This window comes from Ambystoma mexicanum, chromosome 9 (assembly GCF_040938575.1).
Source record: "Ambystoma mexicanum isolate Mex_15411 chromosome 9, UKY_AmexF1_1, whole genome shotgun sequence".
Taxonomy (NCBI): Eukaryota; Metazoa; Chordata; class Amphibia; order Caudata; family Ambystomatidae; genus Ambystoma; species Ambystoma mexicanum.
Window position 1 is genome coordinate 481,713,068 of NC_090931.1, and position 18,647 is coordinate 481,731,714.

The 18,647-nt window shown below is 44.5% G+C and overlaps 1 protein-coding gene across 1 annotated transcript in view; it reads left to right on the top strand.

Moving 5' to 3' along the window:
• TEKT1 (tektin 1) overlaps positions 1-18,647 on the top strand; it is an 880,590-nt gene that overhangs the window by 399,662 nt on the left and 462,281 nt on the right. Inside the window, exon 3 of the mRNA XM_069615027.1 lies at positions 18,043-18,208. Coding sequence (XP_069471128.1) covers positions 18,043-18,208 — 166 coding nt within the window. The remainder of the gene's footprint in view (positions 1-18,042; positions 18,209-18,647) is intronic.

The following is an 18,647-nucleotide window of genomic DNA, read 5'->3' on the forward strand; positions in this document are numbered from 1 at the left end:
AGAAAAGAACACCCTTGCAGTGGAAGATGTGTTAATAATATCTGGATCAGGCATTCAAGTGGAAACAGGAAATAATTTACCTGAAATAAATCATAACAATTCTACGTTAAATCTAGGTCTCTCTCTTCAGGCCGAAGTCCATCAACTACCTAGCACTAATAGCCCCAAACCCCTAGTGGGTCAGAATGTGGACATTACCAACATAAGGGATGATGTGGTGAGTATGGTTCCCAGCCAAAGGCTTTCATGCTCACCACATCTTACGGGGCTAATTGCAGATTCTTTTTATGAACTGGGGAGTCAGTGCCTACTATGTGAAGAGCCAGAGGATCCAAATGAGGCCAGTTCAGCTGAAGTGAATGATGACCCCAATTTTCAAAATGAGCCCATTAACTTCCCCCTAAACATTCTATTGAAACTATTATGGGCCTCATTACGAGGCTGGCGGTAGCCATGCTTGTAACACAGGCACGGCTGCTGCCGGTATTCTTTTTTTTCCGGTGCCCAGAAATGGGCAATTACCGGGTCATTACGGCCTTACTGGTCCTGGTATTTGCCCATTCCTGGGCGCTGGAAAAAAATGCTCGTCATTCCCATTTGAGCCCCATAGGGCTCGATGGGAATGGGGAGGTCGGATGCACCGGCACCGTTTGTAACGGTGCCGGTGCATCCGACAAGCTGTGCTCGCGGGTGCCTTTCTGCCCGCCAGGTCTGACCTGGCGGGCAGAAAGGCACCCGCGAGCACAACTCGTAGTTTGCCGGTCCGGAAACTACGGTACCGGCAAGCTTACCGGTACCGTAGTTCCCGGACCGGCAAACTTATGAGGGCCTATGTCTATTGTGACTCAACGACAAACTTCTATGTTACAACAGATGTCTCGGAGATCAAATATCAACCCGGTGGGTGTTAAAATCAGTAACGGTTGGAAACTGAAATCAAGGCCAAATGTACAAAAATCAGTGACATTGGTAAGAACAACACCCAACTGAAGGCCTGTTGGAGAATGATGATCATTTGGAGTCAACTCTGGTTGAGAATTCTGGGAGGCCAGAGGAGCCAGGGATTGTAAATGAACCCAATTACGATTCCATCTTGTCTAGAAAAGAAAGAAGGAAAAGACAGAACGTACAAAAGGATAAACAGATTAAAAAGCACACTCAAAAACTCAATTCAAAACCCTGGCACAAAGGTCTTACTAGAGCAACTGTCGAAAGTTGTCCCAGGCCAAAGGAAGGCCCGCAAGAAAGCATCCGGAAGACATAAATGGACCATGAATAGAATGGATAATTTAACATTGTGTTTAATGACCTGCTAGGGGGTAACAAACTCCAGAAAACTGTTTGCGAGAAGGAGGTGGACAGATCCCCAAATCTGATATGTCTCGATTAGAACAGATGGAGGAGGACTCTATGTACTTAACCGCCTCTGTACTTGACATGAAAGTTGAGGCGGTGCTGTGAGAAACCTGAGGGTATTCTCACTCCTCCTACCCTGGTATCCTCTAGGCAGGTGGCCAGGTAAAGGCCATCGCTTTTGGATCCTGACCCTGGGGCAGAAAAGCGAGGGAGGATCACCTGGGTGGTGGGTCCTTGAAAATCGGGAGTGAGGTGCCTCATTACAAGGCTGGCGGCCGCGGAATGAACGGTGCTGGCCATTCCGGGCCGCCAGATTACGAAGTCTGCAGCGGGTCCCTGTTAGGGAGAATTCTCTGTTAAGGCTAATTTCCCAAACCTAGTGAGTCCCCCAGCAGCTTTGCTGGATTTCTGGGGTTTATTTTTTTCTCTTGCTAAGAGTTAGACTCTTTTTCTTCCACTCTTAGACATGATTTGAGATATCCTTTGACTTTGTAATGTGTTTTATGGGCTATGGAGTCTTTTCCTCCATAGGGTTTCATGTATTTTTGGTAAGTGTGTTACACAGCACCCTCAGTGCAGTAACACAGGGGTGTCATAGTGACCCCAAAACATAGACTCCGTACCCTGGGACTGACTACTGTCTCCCAGGGCATGTAAAGTCACCATTGACTTTACTAGTCTTAAATTGTGAACAGAACCAGTACAAACCATCATATTGTGGAAGTACTGGTAGGGGTAATTAGATTGCCCCTGGGTCTGTTTTTCGAGGGGGCACTGTGCAGTCCCCCCTCGTCGAGTTTCTGGCTAGTGGCAGTGGTTACCACGCTAAATATTCCACCGGAATATTTCCTATGGGATTTTCCCATTCATTTTAAACGCACCACTTTTTTTGGTGCAATGTTAAAGATACCACCGGGTTATTTATTTAATATTTATTCCCCGGTTGGGTCTTTTTGCCAGGACTCGGTTTTAAAATGGCGTTTGTGTTCGCCTCTGTAACTCCAACCCAAGTCGAGCCCTTTGTTCCACTTTTTGGCGGGCTTCTGCACAGAAGCCTCCAAAAGTGGTGCCACTCTGTCTGGGTCTACAGGATGTGTGGGAGGGGGGTTTAGGCACCCTGGAATGAGTTGCCTCGGCAACTCAAGTCGCACTCTTGTGTGATTGGCCCAGTGGTGAGCCGCCCGGCACACCACTTAGCATGTTTGAGTGACAGCTAGGACTGCTGAATTGGGGGTTTTCTGCATAAAAGCAGGGCTTTGGGGACTGGAACTTCAGAAGTCGCCACAGGACCAAAGAATCCGAAGAGGGAGAAGCTGAGCCGACCTGCAACAACGACACCACCGGTGGAGCCCTGCTGAACCGTCTCACCACTTCCCAACGACAGAGAAGATTTTCATCCCGGAGAGTCTTCTTCCTCTGAACTGGTGGGGATAACCAGTTCGCCCTCTTTTCGCCTTCCTGGATCGTCTCGTGGTCGAATTGCCCATGCCAAGCACCCCGGCGGCCGGATAGCCACGCTTCACCACTACCGCGAATTAAAGGGTAGTACCTTTTAACCGGGAAACTCCGCGGCTGGTTTCTTCCCTGGCAGTGCAACGACCTCCAGCTTTCCTCCACGTCGAGATCTTCTCTTCCCCTGGACGAAGCACCAACTTGCATCCGCTGCCAGGAACAACTGCCCCCGCTGGAGCTTTCTCACCATTTCAGGTACTGTGTCCCGCCTGGTCTCCCTTGCAACAGACTGTTCAAGGTGTCCCGTAAATCCTTGACTTTCTATCCTGGGGTGACTTGGGACCTGCTAACTAACTTTTTCTGAACTGATCCAACCCTTTTTGAACTATCTGCAACGACTCTTTAAAGTACCATTCAACTGTGTGATCTTGGACACATTCGCCTTGCTCTCTCCAAGAGTGGGCCTGGCCTATGACTTTCTTGCTCCTCAGTAGACTCTGCCTTTTCTGACTTGCTCTGGTTCCCTTAAGGTGTTGGTATTGTGTATTTTCCTAATTCTGCCTTTTTCCCTCCCTTTTTAATTAACTTATTGGAGTGCCATCTTAGGTTAAGCGCTCACCTCTGTCTGAAAATAAGTGGTGTTTTAACTAAGACTTGTTCAATAAGTAACCAGGGATGTATATATATTGATAGTGACAGTGTTTGAACTTGCTTGCCATATTAGTGTTAGTGTATTTTACAAGTGTGTTTTTAAATAAATAATTATATACTTTTATACCCAAGCTCTGGTCAGTGTTTGCTTGTGCTACTGTATCTCTGTACCTATTTTGTATACTCTATATACTGTCTAACTCTTCTTGACAGAAGTCTGGCTGCTCAGCCACAGCCACCAGGTAAATCTGGGTGGTACAGACTGCTACCAATTGGGTTTACTGCCAACACCTGTACTCCTAGGCCTTTTGCAGTGGTCCCTAAGGGAACTGTACAGGTTTCTGCTTAACACTGGTGTACAGCGGTGGATTTGTATTGAGTATATATATATATATTTTTTATTTTCATTTTTTTATTTTCATTTAGTTTGAACAAACTTTTGAAAAAGAACTTTTTACTTAAAAAGATAGAAAAAAGAGGAGAGAAATACACATACTAAAAAAGGAAAGACACAAAGCGTATTGCCTTTACTTGCAGTGAGTAAATATTTTAGTGTGCTTATAGATACCTTAGTGCAACTAACCACAAAGCTTAGCACTAAAACGTTTATTTTCTAACCTGCAACTATGGAAAGTTATAGTCAAGAGTCCCTTGCTACAAAAACTGCTGATTGTTTAAGAGTTCTCTGTAAGCATAAGAATCTCCTGACTAAAGGCAAGAAAATGGAACTAATAGAAAGGTTGTTAGAAAACCAAAGTCTGGATGGTGGTTCAGAGGAACCTACCACTCCAGCAAATGTAGATAACAGTAATGAGATTGACATTGATCCAAGTATTGATAATCTTGAGTCAGAACCAGAAGAGGAGGGTGAGGATGATGTAGTTGTCCCTCCTAGGCCTCTACCTGCTCTGCCAGCTGTACCTACTGGACCTTTGCCAGGTCCCACATTTAGTCCTCAATATCTGGAACTAGAGAAAATGAAACTAGAATTGGAGTTTAAGAACAAAGACACCAAGAACTGAATCAAGAACTAAGGCTCAGGGAAATGGAGCTCAAGCATGAGTTAGAGATGAAGAAATTGTCTGTTGAAAATGCTTCTGTCTTCGGATCCTCTCGGAGTTCCGGTCCCTAAAGACCCCGGATGCCTAAAGAGCTTGTGGGTATGTATGAGCCTAAGTTGGATGTGTTGGATTGGTTGAGTTTGTTTGAGTATATTCATGGGCTCCAGAACATCACAGGAAATGAGTTACTTTCCTGGTTGTTCTCTAGGCTCTCTCCTGTTGCAACTGATGTGGTAATGGAGTTGGGGGAGGAGGATAAGAAGGATTATGAATGTGTGAAGCTAGCTTTGATAGCTAGATTTGGGAAGACCCCTTCCCAGTACCTTAAGAGGTTTAGGACCCTAAAAAAGTATGATGGTACCCCTTGGGCTACCTGGGTGAGTGAAAGTTTGAAGAACTTAGAGGAATGGATTAAGGGTTACAAGGTGAACACTTATGAGGGAATGAAGAATCTTGTGATGTTGGAGTCAATTTATGATGCCTGCTCTCCTGAGCTCAGACAGCACTTGGCTGATTCAAAGGAATTAGATACCAGAAAACTAGCTAAGGCTGCTGACTTGTGGGTTGCCAACAGGGCTACTCACATGGAATCTGGGGTAACTCAGAAAAAGGATGAGGGGAAACAGCTTAAAAAGGACTCCAAAGAGAATTCTAATAATTCCAATCCCAAAGAGGGCCCCAAACAAAACAATAAGGGTAAGCCACAAGGGAAACCGAATCAGGCTAGTGTACCTTCTGGTGCCAAACCAGAAGGAGGTCAGAGAAAGCCACCATTCCAGAAAGTATTTGGTAAATGCTATGCTTGTAGCTCGCCTGACCATGTGAAAGGGGATCCCAGATGCAAGGGTAAACCTTCAGGGGTCCACACTGTCTCCTTAGCCTTCGCTCCAGAGGAGGAAGTAGAGATGGCCAGTGGAATCTTTCTGTTACTAGCTGATGAACCCATTGGAGTCTCAGCTAGTGTTTCTTTAGTGTCTCTGGGGTTGTGGGAACAAGAGAATTTAGATGTATATAATTCTATCCCGGATAATACTAAAGAGCATTATGAGGACAGTGTCCAGGTGAATGGCCAGGAGACTCCTGCCATTAGGGACACTGGGGCCAGCATAACTGGTGGATAAATCATTTTTTCAGGCAGAGGATGTTGCTAAGGCACCCAAACGCCTCACCAAGTTAGCTGGAGGGCCTGTGCAGATGCTTCCCCAGTTACCAGTTCTCATCCAGTGTAGTGACATGACTGTGAAGATACCTGTCAGCATACAAAGTGAGGTACCAGGAAGGGTTCTCTTGGGAAATGACCTGAAGACTCTTGGAGTAGTGTCACATAGCCCCAGACCTCCTAGTAAAAGGTTACATGAGCTCACCAGACCTGCAAGGGAGAGAAGCATGAGATGTATTCCCAAGGAGATGATGAAGAAGGATATCACTCCTACTCCACTGGAGTTACAACTTGCTATCTCTGAACAACAAGAAGCAAAGGGGAAACCCAAGACTTCTAGGAAACAGCCAGCAGCAAGCACTCCAGTGCTTCCAACAAGGACTTCCCCTAGGTTGTCCAAAGTTACACCTGTAACTCCATCTCCAGCTGAGGCTGAGAGGGAGGTACAACCCCATATGGTTGAGCTAGACTCTGAAGAGGAGCTAGTGGAAGGCCAAGAACTCATTGGAGATCTGGATCCTGTTGACCATCCTGAGCTGCAGTCTTTACTGGCAGAAGGTGGACCCAACAGGCAGACTTCAGTAAGGGACAGAGAGAATGTCCAACTCTGGAAGGTCTTCGCCAACAGGCAGCTTCTCAGGCTGATGGGAAAGAACCTGGGAAGTATAGGTTCCACTGGGAAGATGGCCTCTTCTACAGTGAACCGACTCAGTCTGCACCTGGAGACTACAAGCGGCTTGTAGTGCCTCAAGAAAACAGACAACAGTTCTTGCAACTGGCCCATGAGAATCCTTTGGCTGGTCACTTGAGTTTCAAGAAGACCAAGGAAAGGCTCTCACTCTACTTTTATTGGCCAAAGATGGGGGCTGAGGTAGATAGGTTTTGCAAGAGCTGCCACACCTGCCAAACTTTTGGTAAGGTTGGTTCCAAGAATGTGGCACCTTTAGTGCCTCTCCCAGTTGTGAGAGACTCATTTGAGAGGCTAGGGATTGACATTGTTGCTCCCTTGATCCTCCAACCTCCTCAGGCAACAGGTTCATCCTTGTTGTAGTAGACCATGCTACTAGATATCCTGAGGCAATGACTTTTACAGCTCCGGCTGTGGCTAAGGCCCTCCTTGGTATTTTTACCAGGGTTGGGTTTCCTAAGGAAGTAATCTCTGACAGGGGGTCACATTTTATGTCCCACTACATGAAAGCCATGTGGAAAACCTGTGGAGTTACTTACAAGTTCTCTACCGCCTAACACCCCAGCCAAACGGGTTGGTAGAAAGGTTCAACAGAACCATGAAGAGCATGATAGGTGCTTTAGAAGATGCCCTTAAAAGAAAGTGGGACCTCTTCTACTGCCATGCCTTCTCTTTGCTTATAGAGAAGTCCCTCAGGAGGGAGTAGATTATTCTCCCTTTGAACTTCTTTATGGCCATCCAGTCAGAGGTCCATTGGCCCTGATTAAGGAGGGGTTGGAGAGTGCTCCTTCCCCCAAGCCAGTCAGAGTGACTGACTATGTGATAGGTCTCCGGAGGAGAATGTCACACATGATGGCAGAAGCTAGTGATAACCTGAAAGCTGGGCAAGCTTTGGTCAAGCATTGGCATGATCAAAAGGCTAACATGGTTGAGTTCACTCAAGACCACCTAGTTCTAGTTATGATCCCAACAAGGAAGAGGGTCTTGCAAGATAAATGGATGGGATCCTTCAAGGTTGTGGGTAAACTTGGAGAGGTGAACTATCTGGTGGACTTGGGCAATCCCAAGGAGGCTCCCAGAGTCTTCCACACCAACCGACTATAGGCGTATGTCTCCAGGCCTGAAGTAGGAGCCTTGCTTCTAGCTGCAACAGAAGAGGAAGAAGAGAGTGAAGCTCTCCCTGATCTCCTCAGAGGCTTACCCTTGGATGAAAAGATTGAAGGAGTAAATCTCTCTTCAAATCTGACACCTGAGCAACAAGAGGAGTGCAAATCTATGTTAAATCAGTTTGCCTCCCTGTTCTCACTTTCACCAGGCTTGACCCCTTGGGGCCAGCATGATATACTCACTGGTGACTGTCTGCCAGTCAAAAGCAGACGATATAGAATGTCAGAAAATGTAAGGACCCACATCAAAGGGGAGGTCAAGAAGATGCTTGATCTCGGGGTAATAGAGCCCTCTACTAGTCCATGGTCTAGCCCAGTTGTGTTAGTACCAAAGGCAGGATCCAAAGAATTGAGATTCTGTGTGGATTATAGAACTCTTAATGCAGTCACCAAGACTGATGCCCACCCTTTGCCAAGGACAGATGAGTTGGTAGATAGACTTGGTTCAGCCAAGTTCCTCAGCACATTTGACCTTACGTCAGGCTATTGGCAAATAGCCCTGACAGACCATGCCAAGGAGAAAACTGCATTTTCTACCCCAGTTGGCTTATACCAATTTAGGGTTATGCCTTTTGGACTGGAAAATGCACCTGCAACATTCCAAAGGATGGTAAATCAGGTTCTGGCTGGGATGGAGGACTTCTGCCTGGCGTACTTCGATGACATTGCAGTATTCAGCCAATCCTGGGAAGAGCATGTTAACCACCTAGGACATGTTTTGCAGGCTCTTGGACAGGCCAATCCGACCATAAAGGCAAGTAAATGCCAGATTGGTCAGAGTAAGGTGGTCTACCTTGAGCATGAGGTAGGAGGTGGAGAAATAAGGCCTTTGCTCAGTAAGATTGAAGCTGTGCAAAATTGAACAACACCTACTACTCAAACCCAGGTGAGAGCCTTCCTAGGCCTCACTGGGTATTACAGGAATTTCATAGAGAACTATGGGACCATCACTTATTCACTGAATCTAATCTCCTCTCCAAAATTCCCTAAGAAGGTCAAATGGAATGAGGAGTGCAATCAGGCCTTTGAAAACCTGAAGAAAGCGCTTTGCCAAGCACCAGTATTGAGAGCTCCTGACTATCACCAAACTTTTATTGTGCAGACAGATGCTTCTAATGTAGGTATAGGTGCAGTCCTTAGCCAACTGGATGTGAAAGGTAGGGAGCACCCCATTTGCTTCATCAGCAGAAAACTGAAGGATCCTGAGACAAGGTGGGCAACAATTGAAAGAGAATGTTTTGCTATTGTGTGGGCACAGAAGAAGTTTAGGCCATACTTGTATGGTTCTACTTTTGTCATTCAGACTGACCACCAACCCTTGAGATGGTTGATGCAAATGAAGGGGGAAAATCCAAAACTATTGAGATGGTCAATCTGCCTTCAAGGGTTTGATTTCACCATTGAGCACAGGTCAGGGTGTCACCACCAAAATGCTGATGGTCTCTCTAGGATGTATGTCATCAACTAGATGTATTAGATTCATCCAGGAGTGGATTAAATCCTCCTGTCCATTAGTCTGGGGGTGGGGAGGGCGAGTGTTAGGGAGAATTCTCTGTTATGGCTAATTTCCCAAACCTAGTGAGTCCCCCAGCAGCTTTGCTGGATTTTTGGGGTTTATTTTTTTCGACTGCTAAGAGTGAGACTCTTTTTCTCCCACTCTTAGACATGATTTGAGATATCCTTTGACTTTGTAATTTGTTTTATGGGCTATGGGGTCTTTTACTCCATAGGGTTTCATGTATTTTTGGTAAGTGTGTTACACAGCACCCTCAGTGCAGTAACACAGGGGTGTCATAGTGACCCCCAAACATAGACTCAATACCCTGGGACTGACTACTGTCTCCCAGGGCATGTAAAGTCACCATTGACTTTACTAGTCTTAAATTGTGAACAGAACCAGTACAAACCATCATATTGTGGAAGTACTGGTAGGGGTAATTAGATTGCCCCTGGGTCTGTTTTTCGAGGGGGCACTGTGCAGTCCCCCCTCGTCGAGTTTCTGGCTGGTGGCAGTGGTTATCATGCGAAATATTCAACCGGAATATTTCCTATAGGATTTTCCCAATCATTTTAAACGCACCACTTTTTTTGGTGCAATGTTAAAGATACCGCTGGGTTATTTATTTAATATTTATTCCCCGGTTGGGTCTTTTTGCCAGGACTCGGTTTTAAAATGGCGTTTGTGTTCGCCTCTGTAACTCCAACCCAAGTCGAGCCGTTTGTTCCACTTTTTGGTGGGCTTCTGCACAGAAGCCTCCAAAAGTGGTGTCACTCTGTCTGGGTCTACAGGATGTGTGGGAGGGGAGTTTAGCACCCTGGACTGAGTTGCCTCGGCAACTCAAGTCGCACTCTTGTGTGATTGGCCAAGTGGTGAGCCGCCCGGCTCACCACTTAGCATGTTTGAGTGACAGCTAGGACTGCTGAATGGGGGTTTCTTCATAAAAGCAGGGCTTTGGGGACTGGAACTTCAGAAGTCGCCTCAGGACCAAAGAATCCGAAGAGGGAGAAGCTGAGTCGACCTGCAACAGTGACACCACCGGTGGAGCCCTGCTGAACCGTCTCACCACTTCCCAACGACAGAGAAGATCTTCATCCCGGAGAGTCTTATTCCTCTAAACTGGTGGGGATAACCAGTTCACCCTCTTTTCACCTTCCTGGATCGTCTCGTGGTGGAATCGCCCGTGCCAAGCACCCCGGTGGCCAGATACCCACGCTTCACCACTACCGCGAATAAAAGGGTAGTACCTTTTAACCGGGAAACTCCATGGCTGGTTTCTTCCCTGGCAGTGCAACGACCTCCAGCTTTCCTCCACGTCGAGATCTTCTCTTCCCCTGGACGAAGCACTGACTTGCATCCGCTGCCAGGAACAACTGCCCCCGCTGGAGCTTTCTCACCATTTCAAGTATTGTGTCCCACCAGGTCTCCCTTGCAACAGACTGTTCAAGGTGTCCCGTAAATCCTTGACTTTCTATCCTGGGGTGACTTGTGACCTGCTAACTAGCTTTTTCTGAACTGATCCAACCCTTTTTGAACTATCTGCAATGACTCTTTAAAGTACTATTCAACTGTGTGATCTTGGACACATTCTGCCTTGCTCTCTCCAAGAGTGGGCCTGGCCTATGACTTTCTTGCTCCTCAGTAGACTGTGCCTTTTCTGACTTGCTCAGGTTCCCTTAAAGTGTTGGTATTGTGTATTTTCCTAATTCTGCCTTTTTCCCTCCCTTTTTAATGAACTTATTGGAGTGCCATCTTAGTTTAAGCGCTCACCTCTGTCTGAAAATAAGTGGTGTTTTAACTAAGACTTGTTCAATAAGTAATCAGGGATGTATATATATTGATAGTGACAGTGTTTGAACCTGCTTGCCATATTAGTGTTAGTGTATTTTACAAGTGTGTTTTTAAATAAATAATTATATACTTTTATACCCAAGCTCTGGTCAGTGTTTGCTTGTGCTACTGTATCTCTGTACCTATTTTGTATACTCTATATACTGTCTAACTCTTCTTGAGAGAAGTATGGCTGCTCAGCCACAGCTACCAGGTAAATCTGGGTGGTACAGACTGCTACCAATTGGGTTTACTGCCAACACCTGTAGTCCTAGGCCTTTTGCAGTGGTCCCTAAGGGAACTGTACAGGTTTCTGCTTAACACTGGTGTACAGCGATGGATTTGTATTGAGTATATATATATATATTTTTTATTTTCATTTTTTTATTTTCATTTAGTTTGAACAAACTTTTGAAAAAGAACTTTTTACTTAAAAAGATAGAAAAAAGAGGAGAGAAATACACATACTAAAAAAGGAAAGACACAAAGCGTATTGCCTTTACTTGCAGTGAGTATATATTTTAGTGTGCTTATAGATACCTTAGTGCAACTAACCACAAAGCTTAGCACTAAAACGTTTATTTTCTAACCTGCAACTATGGAAAGTTATAGTCAAGAGTCCCTTGCTACAAAAACTGCTGATTGTTTAAGAGTTCTCTGTAAGCATAAGAATCTCCTGACTAAGAATCTCTCTTACTGCCAACACCTGTATTCCTAAGCCTTTTGCAGTGGTCCCTAAGGGAACTGCACAGGTTTCTGCCTAACAGTCCCGCTTTTCACGCCTGGTCAGACCAGACATGAAAAGCGGGACCAGCTAGCAGGCCAGGATGCTAAAAACGGGCCCGTCATTAACGGCAGGAATGGGGATGTACCGGGTCCGGGTCCCGCGAAAGGGATTTACCAGGTCCTCCAAGGTCAGACTGGCCCGGTAAGTCCCCTTTTGCGGGTCCCGGACCCGAGTTTGGAGGCAGCCATGCCCTTATTAAGGGCATGGCTGCCTCCAAACTCGTAATGAGGCCCCATGTCTCCACTTTAGTACCAAAACAAAGAGATGCCTGCAAAGTGTAGTGAAAGTCAGGCAACTCCAATTGGAAATACACACCTGCAACCTTTCAGAGGGTTGCAGGTGTATGAAGATAGACAAAATGGGCAGCAACAGGAGAAACAGGGAGGCCTGTGGGGAAGAGACCAGCAGGGGACCCGGTTTCCGAGGAGGCAGCCGTGGTGGGACCTGTGGAGGAGCCAGGATGCTGGCACGAAGCCCAGCCCGAAGCCGGCATGAAGGGTCCAACAACACGGTTGCAGGGAACTTGCCAACCTGTCTGCAGTATCCTCTGCCCCACCTCCTTCCCATGCCCCTTCAATGCACTCGCCACTCAATTCACCACCAAAACCCAGGAAATACTGAACAGCCTTGTCACGCACTCTTCCAACCCACAACCCCTTCCCCCCTAACCACTCACCATACTCCTTCCACCTTTTCCTCCTTTGCCTCTGTCTCTACGGAAGAAGTCACCAGAGTTGTCAACTCCATGAAGGTCTCTTTCAAACAGGTTGCCCCTTGCTCATCCAGAACCATCAAGGACAACATTTCCTCTCTCACCCTTCCTCTCGCTGACCTTTGTAACCACTCCTTTGCTATTGGTTCTTTTCAATACTCCCTCAAGCACTTCCTTGTCCGTCCCCTCCTTAACAAAACGTCAGCAGACCCTTCCTGCCCAGACAATTATCGCCCTATCTCCATCACCCCTTTCCTGGGGAAACTGCTTGAGAAGCTGGCCCTGCCCCAACTTAACTCCCACACTGAACTTGTTGGCGGTCTCCACGACCATCAATCTGGATTCCGAGCATCCAGAGGTATGGAAACTGCTCTTCTGAACACCCGTGAAGAACTGCTTGCATTCCTTGATTACAGCTCCCCTGCTGTCCTCATCCTTCTTGATCTCTCTTCTGCTTTTGACACAGTGAACCACTCCATCCTCATAGAAAGGCTCCATGACGTCCTTGGTATCTTGGAGCAGGCACTGGACTGACTTACCTCCTTCCTAACTGACCACTCTTCCAAAGTCATACTGGGCACCTTCTCCTCCCCTACTTCCTTCTTCAACTGTGGCATCCCCCAGGGATCCATTCTTCCACCTAGGCTCTTTAACATCTACCTTACTCTGCTGGCACACCTCATGTCCTCCTCCCCCAACTTCCAGAACTATGCTGATAACAAACAACTCTCAAACTTCCTAGAGACGCCCTTGCACCCTCAATCATCCCTGACTGCCTCTAAGCCATCCAGACCTGGTGTACTTCTAATGATCTCTGCCTTAATGCCAGCAAAACAGAGATCTTCCCTATTGGCACCCGGCACCCTCCCTTCACTCTGCTCTTCTTCCATGGGCTCTCCCCCTGCAACCTCTATGGAAGCCAGAAACCTTGGAGTCATTTTCGACTCCTCTCTCTCCTTCCTCTCCCATACTCAGGTAATTGCCAAGATGTCCCACTTTCAGCTTTTCCTACTGAAAGGAATTCTACCTTTCCTCACCTTCCCCCAGAGACTCAAAGTTACCCGGGCTCTGGTTCTCCCTAGGCTTGACTATTGCAATAGCCTCCTCCTTAATCTACATTTGCCCACTCTGCGACCCCTCCAGCTAATCCAGAATAGGGCAGCAAGACTTATCCTTGGCCTCAAACAGGATACACAATCATATTGTTGTACTTATACGATGAATTTGAAAATGTGTTTACTGTTTTGCTTTTATATCTTGAATGTGTATGACGCAATACATTTGTGTTGTTTATTTAATTTTGCACCAGTTTTGATTACACCAGCCCTAATTTGAAAAAGGCTGTTAGGGGCCGAAACACGTGTAATTAGAGGGAACTTTTCTCATCATAGTTGAAATTAAAATTCATGTTGCAATCACCACGAACAAGGCGCTTTTGTCCTGATTATGAGTAATGCTGCAGCGCTCTTACAATGGGGCTATGATATAGATCAAGTGTCAGATTTAGGGAGAGTGAGGTAGTAAGGAATACAACAGTGGGGGCCACCACTGAATCTAGGGTCAAGCACTCAGACAAATCTGCAGAGCCCTTGGCAAAGTTGCCAGTAGTAACACCAGTGGATGATATAATGTCCAGATCCGATTGGGAGTGGCTTTTGTCTTTCATACCTCCTCCCAAGCAGTGTGCCTAAGTAGGGTAGTGAGAATGTCCACTTGGAACACGCAAGGCCATATCCATATGTTTGCAGAAGAGTGGGTTGTGGGGGTGCATTCACCAAACTGCATGATTCAGATATAATACTGAAACAAGAATCATGGGTGATGTGGTGTTTCGTGGCTGTATATGCTATAGCAACGTGCCAGAAGAGGAAATAGGGGATGCCCATTTGGTGGTTTGCTGACTCTATGTGCTAATACTCTAGAGGCAAGAGAAATCATCCTGTTTGTCAGGCTACCCTAATCTTTTGATGGCTGAGGTTGTTTAAATGTATGTTGTATACTGGTGCTAAATATATATGATCCATCTGGGGGTAATAGCACCAATGATCTACAGCTGTTAATATATGAAACCATTTGCTCATATACGAATCACTGCCAAAATTTTGATTTGTTTATTGGAGGTGATTTTAACACCCCCTATATTGAGTGCACAGTAACATAAAAGGGTGCAGTTCCACGGCTCTCAGCAATGCACACCGCCTGCCTATGTTCTGAATTTTTCTTTGATCTGGAGATACAGATGATCAATGGAGCCAACAATGGTGATGGTGATATGGAAAAATGGGGAAAGCAATCTACCATTGACAACCTATTTAGAAGCAACACCTTTTGTACTAAGGTGTAAGAGATGTCGGTGGTATTGAATGACTTTAGCAACGATGCCATTTTAAATATCAAAGTAGTTTTGCAATAGGTTGCGAAAGTAGATCACTATAGGGTGGAGGAAGGTCATTTAAACAATGGTCATAACTGAGTCGGCTGGTCAGACATACATTTTGAGGCATTCACGCTATATATGGGCCAGCTTGACAAGGTTTATGAAAAATTCACCTGTTGCAATGAAATAATAAATTGGATTAGCTCGATCACTACCAGATTCCTGTCGAGGGGTTGCAGTTTGATGGGAAATTTAGGGTGTAAACACCTCCCTCTGTATGACATAGTCTTTATCCAGCCAAGACGTTCTCTGAGACAAGACATTAGGAAAGTGAGACAAATGCCACAGATAATCAGAACATACATGTTGCAGTAAGAAAGCTAAAGAACAAATTCTGCAATTGATTGAAGTGGTATCACTTGTCCTTTTGTAATGCTGCCTGTAGAACCTTATATAAGATCATTAGAAAGAGTGACATCAAACATATGTGGCATATATTTAATAGCAGAGAAAAAGAGCAGTCCATGGCTATGGCCAGCCCTATTCCTATTGCCACTAAAGTTTGGGAAGGATACCTGGGAGTTAAATTCAGTGAAATAACATCTTCCAGTCTGAATCACCACCCCATGTTTAATATGAGTTTTGATAGGGTGAGCTTAGTAGCTATTATCAAGAAATTACAGAAATCTAGAGCTCCCGGGCCATACAGGGTCTCAAACATGAGAGCCAACCCAGAGTTCTGGGCACATATATTCCTGACTCTCTTTAGTTAGATCCTGGGGACTGGTTGCATTCCTGATTCATTGTAACAATCCCATTTCATCCCAATATTTAAGCATGGCAAAATGAATGATCCATTTAACTACAGAATTATATCACTATTGGACGGTCCCAATAAAATGTTTGCCACATGCACTCTCCAAAATACCGAGAAATGGATAGTAGAAAATCAGGTTCTAAGCTGTTTTTAGAAAGGATTTAGAAAGGGACTTTCCTCCAATTACAATATATTTATTGTTAATTCCTTGATTCACCAGTCAAAATACAAATCTGCCCTGCCACTTTATATCCTATTCTGCGGATTTTGCGTTAGCTTTCGATAATATCGATTGTCCCAGGTTATGGGATAAATTAACCAATTTAAATATGCCCACTGACCTGCTCTATGCTTGTCAGTTGCTGCACAAGGATAATATAGCCTGTGCTAAACTGAACATCATGGGCGAATTATCCGCCCCTATAAAGATCGGCAAGGGATGCGTCTTGGCCCCAGCTTTATTGAACCTCCTTATGTCAGATTTAAGAGAAAGTCTACTGTAAATTCATAATTTTCCCCCCAAGTTGGGTGCATCTAAAATTTTATACCTGACCTATGCAGATGATCTAGCCATATTCAATACAACATATGTTGGGATTTATAGAAGTGCGAGAGGAGTGATTGAATATGAAAGGGAAAATAATCTTGTGATCAATATGGAGAAATCTAAATGTATGCGTATTGGGAAGGTTATGAAAGGCAAATCGAGAATTTTGACCCCTCTTGGTGTCATGTATGAAGTATATCATTATGGTTACTTAGGCTATGAGGTGGAGTCCCACTCCAAGGAATTATTGGTCTTTAAGAAACGACACTCTAGGGCTGTAGCAACTATGATGGCTATAAGGAAATGTGTTAGTACGGATGCAAGTTACAGCCTGATTGGCATTGTCACTCTATATCATCAGAAATTGATGGCTAGCATTGATGGCCCTAGAGTGTCTTACTCAGATTATGAAAAATGGGCCAATATCTTGGAAGGACAAATTTGGCGTCACATTTTGGGTCTTGCAAATACAACCCCGATCCAAGCCATTAGAGTTGAGCTTGGCTTAACCTTGTTGAGCATGATTGTGAATATAAATAGAGGTAATCTGTTCATTAAAAGAATGTGTGCAGATACGCAGTTGGTGCTCCTGTTACTCAAGGGTGACATGTTAAAGGTGGCCTGCCGAGTATGCACAGAATTCAGAACTAGTAATAAGAATTTCTTTCAGAAAATGACTTGGTGCCGTAACTGGTCTGAAGGTTTGCATGCCCTTCTGGAATCACTGAAGAAGAAAATCTTGGAGTGGTACTGGACTCAGAACCATGACTATATAGGGAGGTTGCCATCATTGTGTACCTTCTCCTAACTATACATCTCCTATAGATAAGTACAAAAATATATGCACCCGTTCCCAAGCCCGTCATTAATACACACTTTCATGTTAATCTGATTAAATAAACTACTGGTGATGGAAGTCAAGAGTGCATGGATGCACTTACCTCTTGAAGAGCGGCTCTTTCGCCTTTGTGGTGAACAGGGTACAATTGAATCATTAAGACAGGTGCTCACTTCCTGCAATTTTATGACAAAGCATTATTTCAGATACTACATGCATCCTGCGGACGGTCTAGCTGACCTCCAAAATGAATCGTTTTGTTTAAACAGCCTTTCTGGAAGCACCTTGATTATATCAATTTCCCTGATAAAGGTATCTGATTTCTTCAAGTCTGTTTGTTTATGAACTTACAAAGGTGTGTGGACCCTGTACCTGATTCTGATGTGTATTAATAATATGAAATCTTGACCTCGATTTAAAAGACATTTAAAAAGATGGATTCTACATTTTTATTCTGTGGAATAATGAAATGCATTTTTATCATTTGTTTTACGTGTATATATAATTGGAGGGTTTTATTTATTTTGTGAATAGTTCATAATGAACTGAAACACAATAAAAACACTTTTTTTTTAAAGTAGTGAGGAGATCTCTGGCCCTTTTGGTCATTGGACCATTGTTGCGCATAGCCCAAAAGTGGAAAGGGGCAGAGGTCCCAACCTTTCAGGATTGGTTTAAAAAAAATATGAACATTTGTTGCACTGGAATGGATGACACACTCATTGCAAAAAGAACAAGTAGTATTTAGCAATGAATGGCGATAAGTCTTGAGATTTCTTAAAGTTGATTATAGGTTTCTGGTATGCGGACAGATACTGAAATTGCTGGACAGTGGCTAACAAATGATTTCTTATCTCATTCAGAGTGGATTTACTGTCGTGGGTGGGGAGCGAGGAGGGTTGGGGGGAGATAATCAAACATTACCAATATGTACTATGAAAATGTTTTTGTATCCGGTGCACATGGTATAGAAACCAATGGGGGAAAAAAAGAACTATACAATATTGCATAGTATAAAGTATGTGCATAGGAGGATATGTGGCAAACATTTTGTTAAAGTTCATCTTTATTGTTTTTTGATTTGTCATTTATTTGTGTTGCAGAGCAGAGACTTGAAGAAGTCAGATACTGGAAGAAAGAATTAGACACAAAATTAGATGATACAGTTACTGAAATAGATGCCTTACTGCGTTATAAGGTTAGACTGGAGAAAGCATTGGAGAGCTGTGTGGAACCCCTAAATATCGCTCAACAGTGTCTGTTGAACAGGTAACTATATCAGATAGAGAGAGAGAGAGAGAATGTGTGAGAGAGAGAGAGGGGGGAGAGAGAGAGAGAGAGAGAGAGAGAGAGAGAGAGAGAGAGAGAGATCTCACAGACCCTCATAGAGTGGGTCTGTGGTGCCTTCGTGTGGAGCATAAGACGGCAGATTGTGGGTCTTGGCAGTCTATGACAGGTAAGGTTTTGAAAGAGCATAGGGGAAATGTTTGGAATAATTTATTCTAACTACAATTAAGTGATTTATTGAAAAACAACCAAATGTCTTAGCATTAAATTATAGGAATTTTCAGCTTATATTAGTTAGAAGTTTTGTATATTAGTACTGATATGTATATTTATATATGATGAATTTTATCGTTTTTTTTCTTCTGTTAATGATTGAAAATCTATTTTCGTATGTAGTGTTGTAAAAGTTCTTTATGGACTA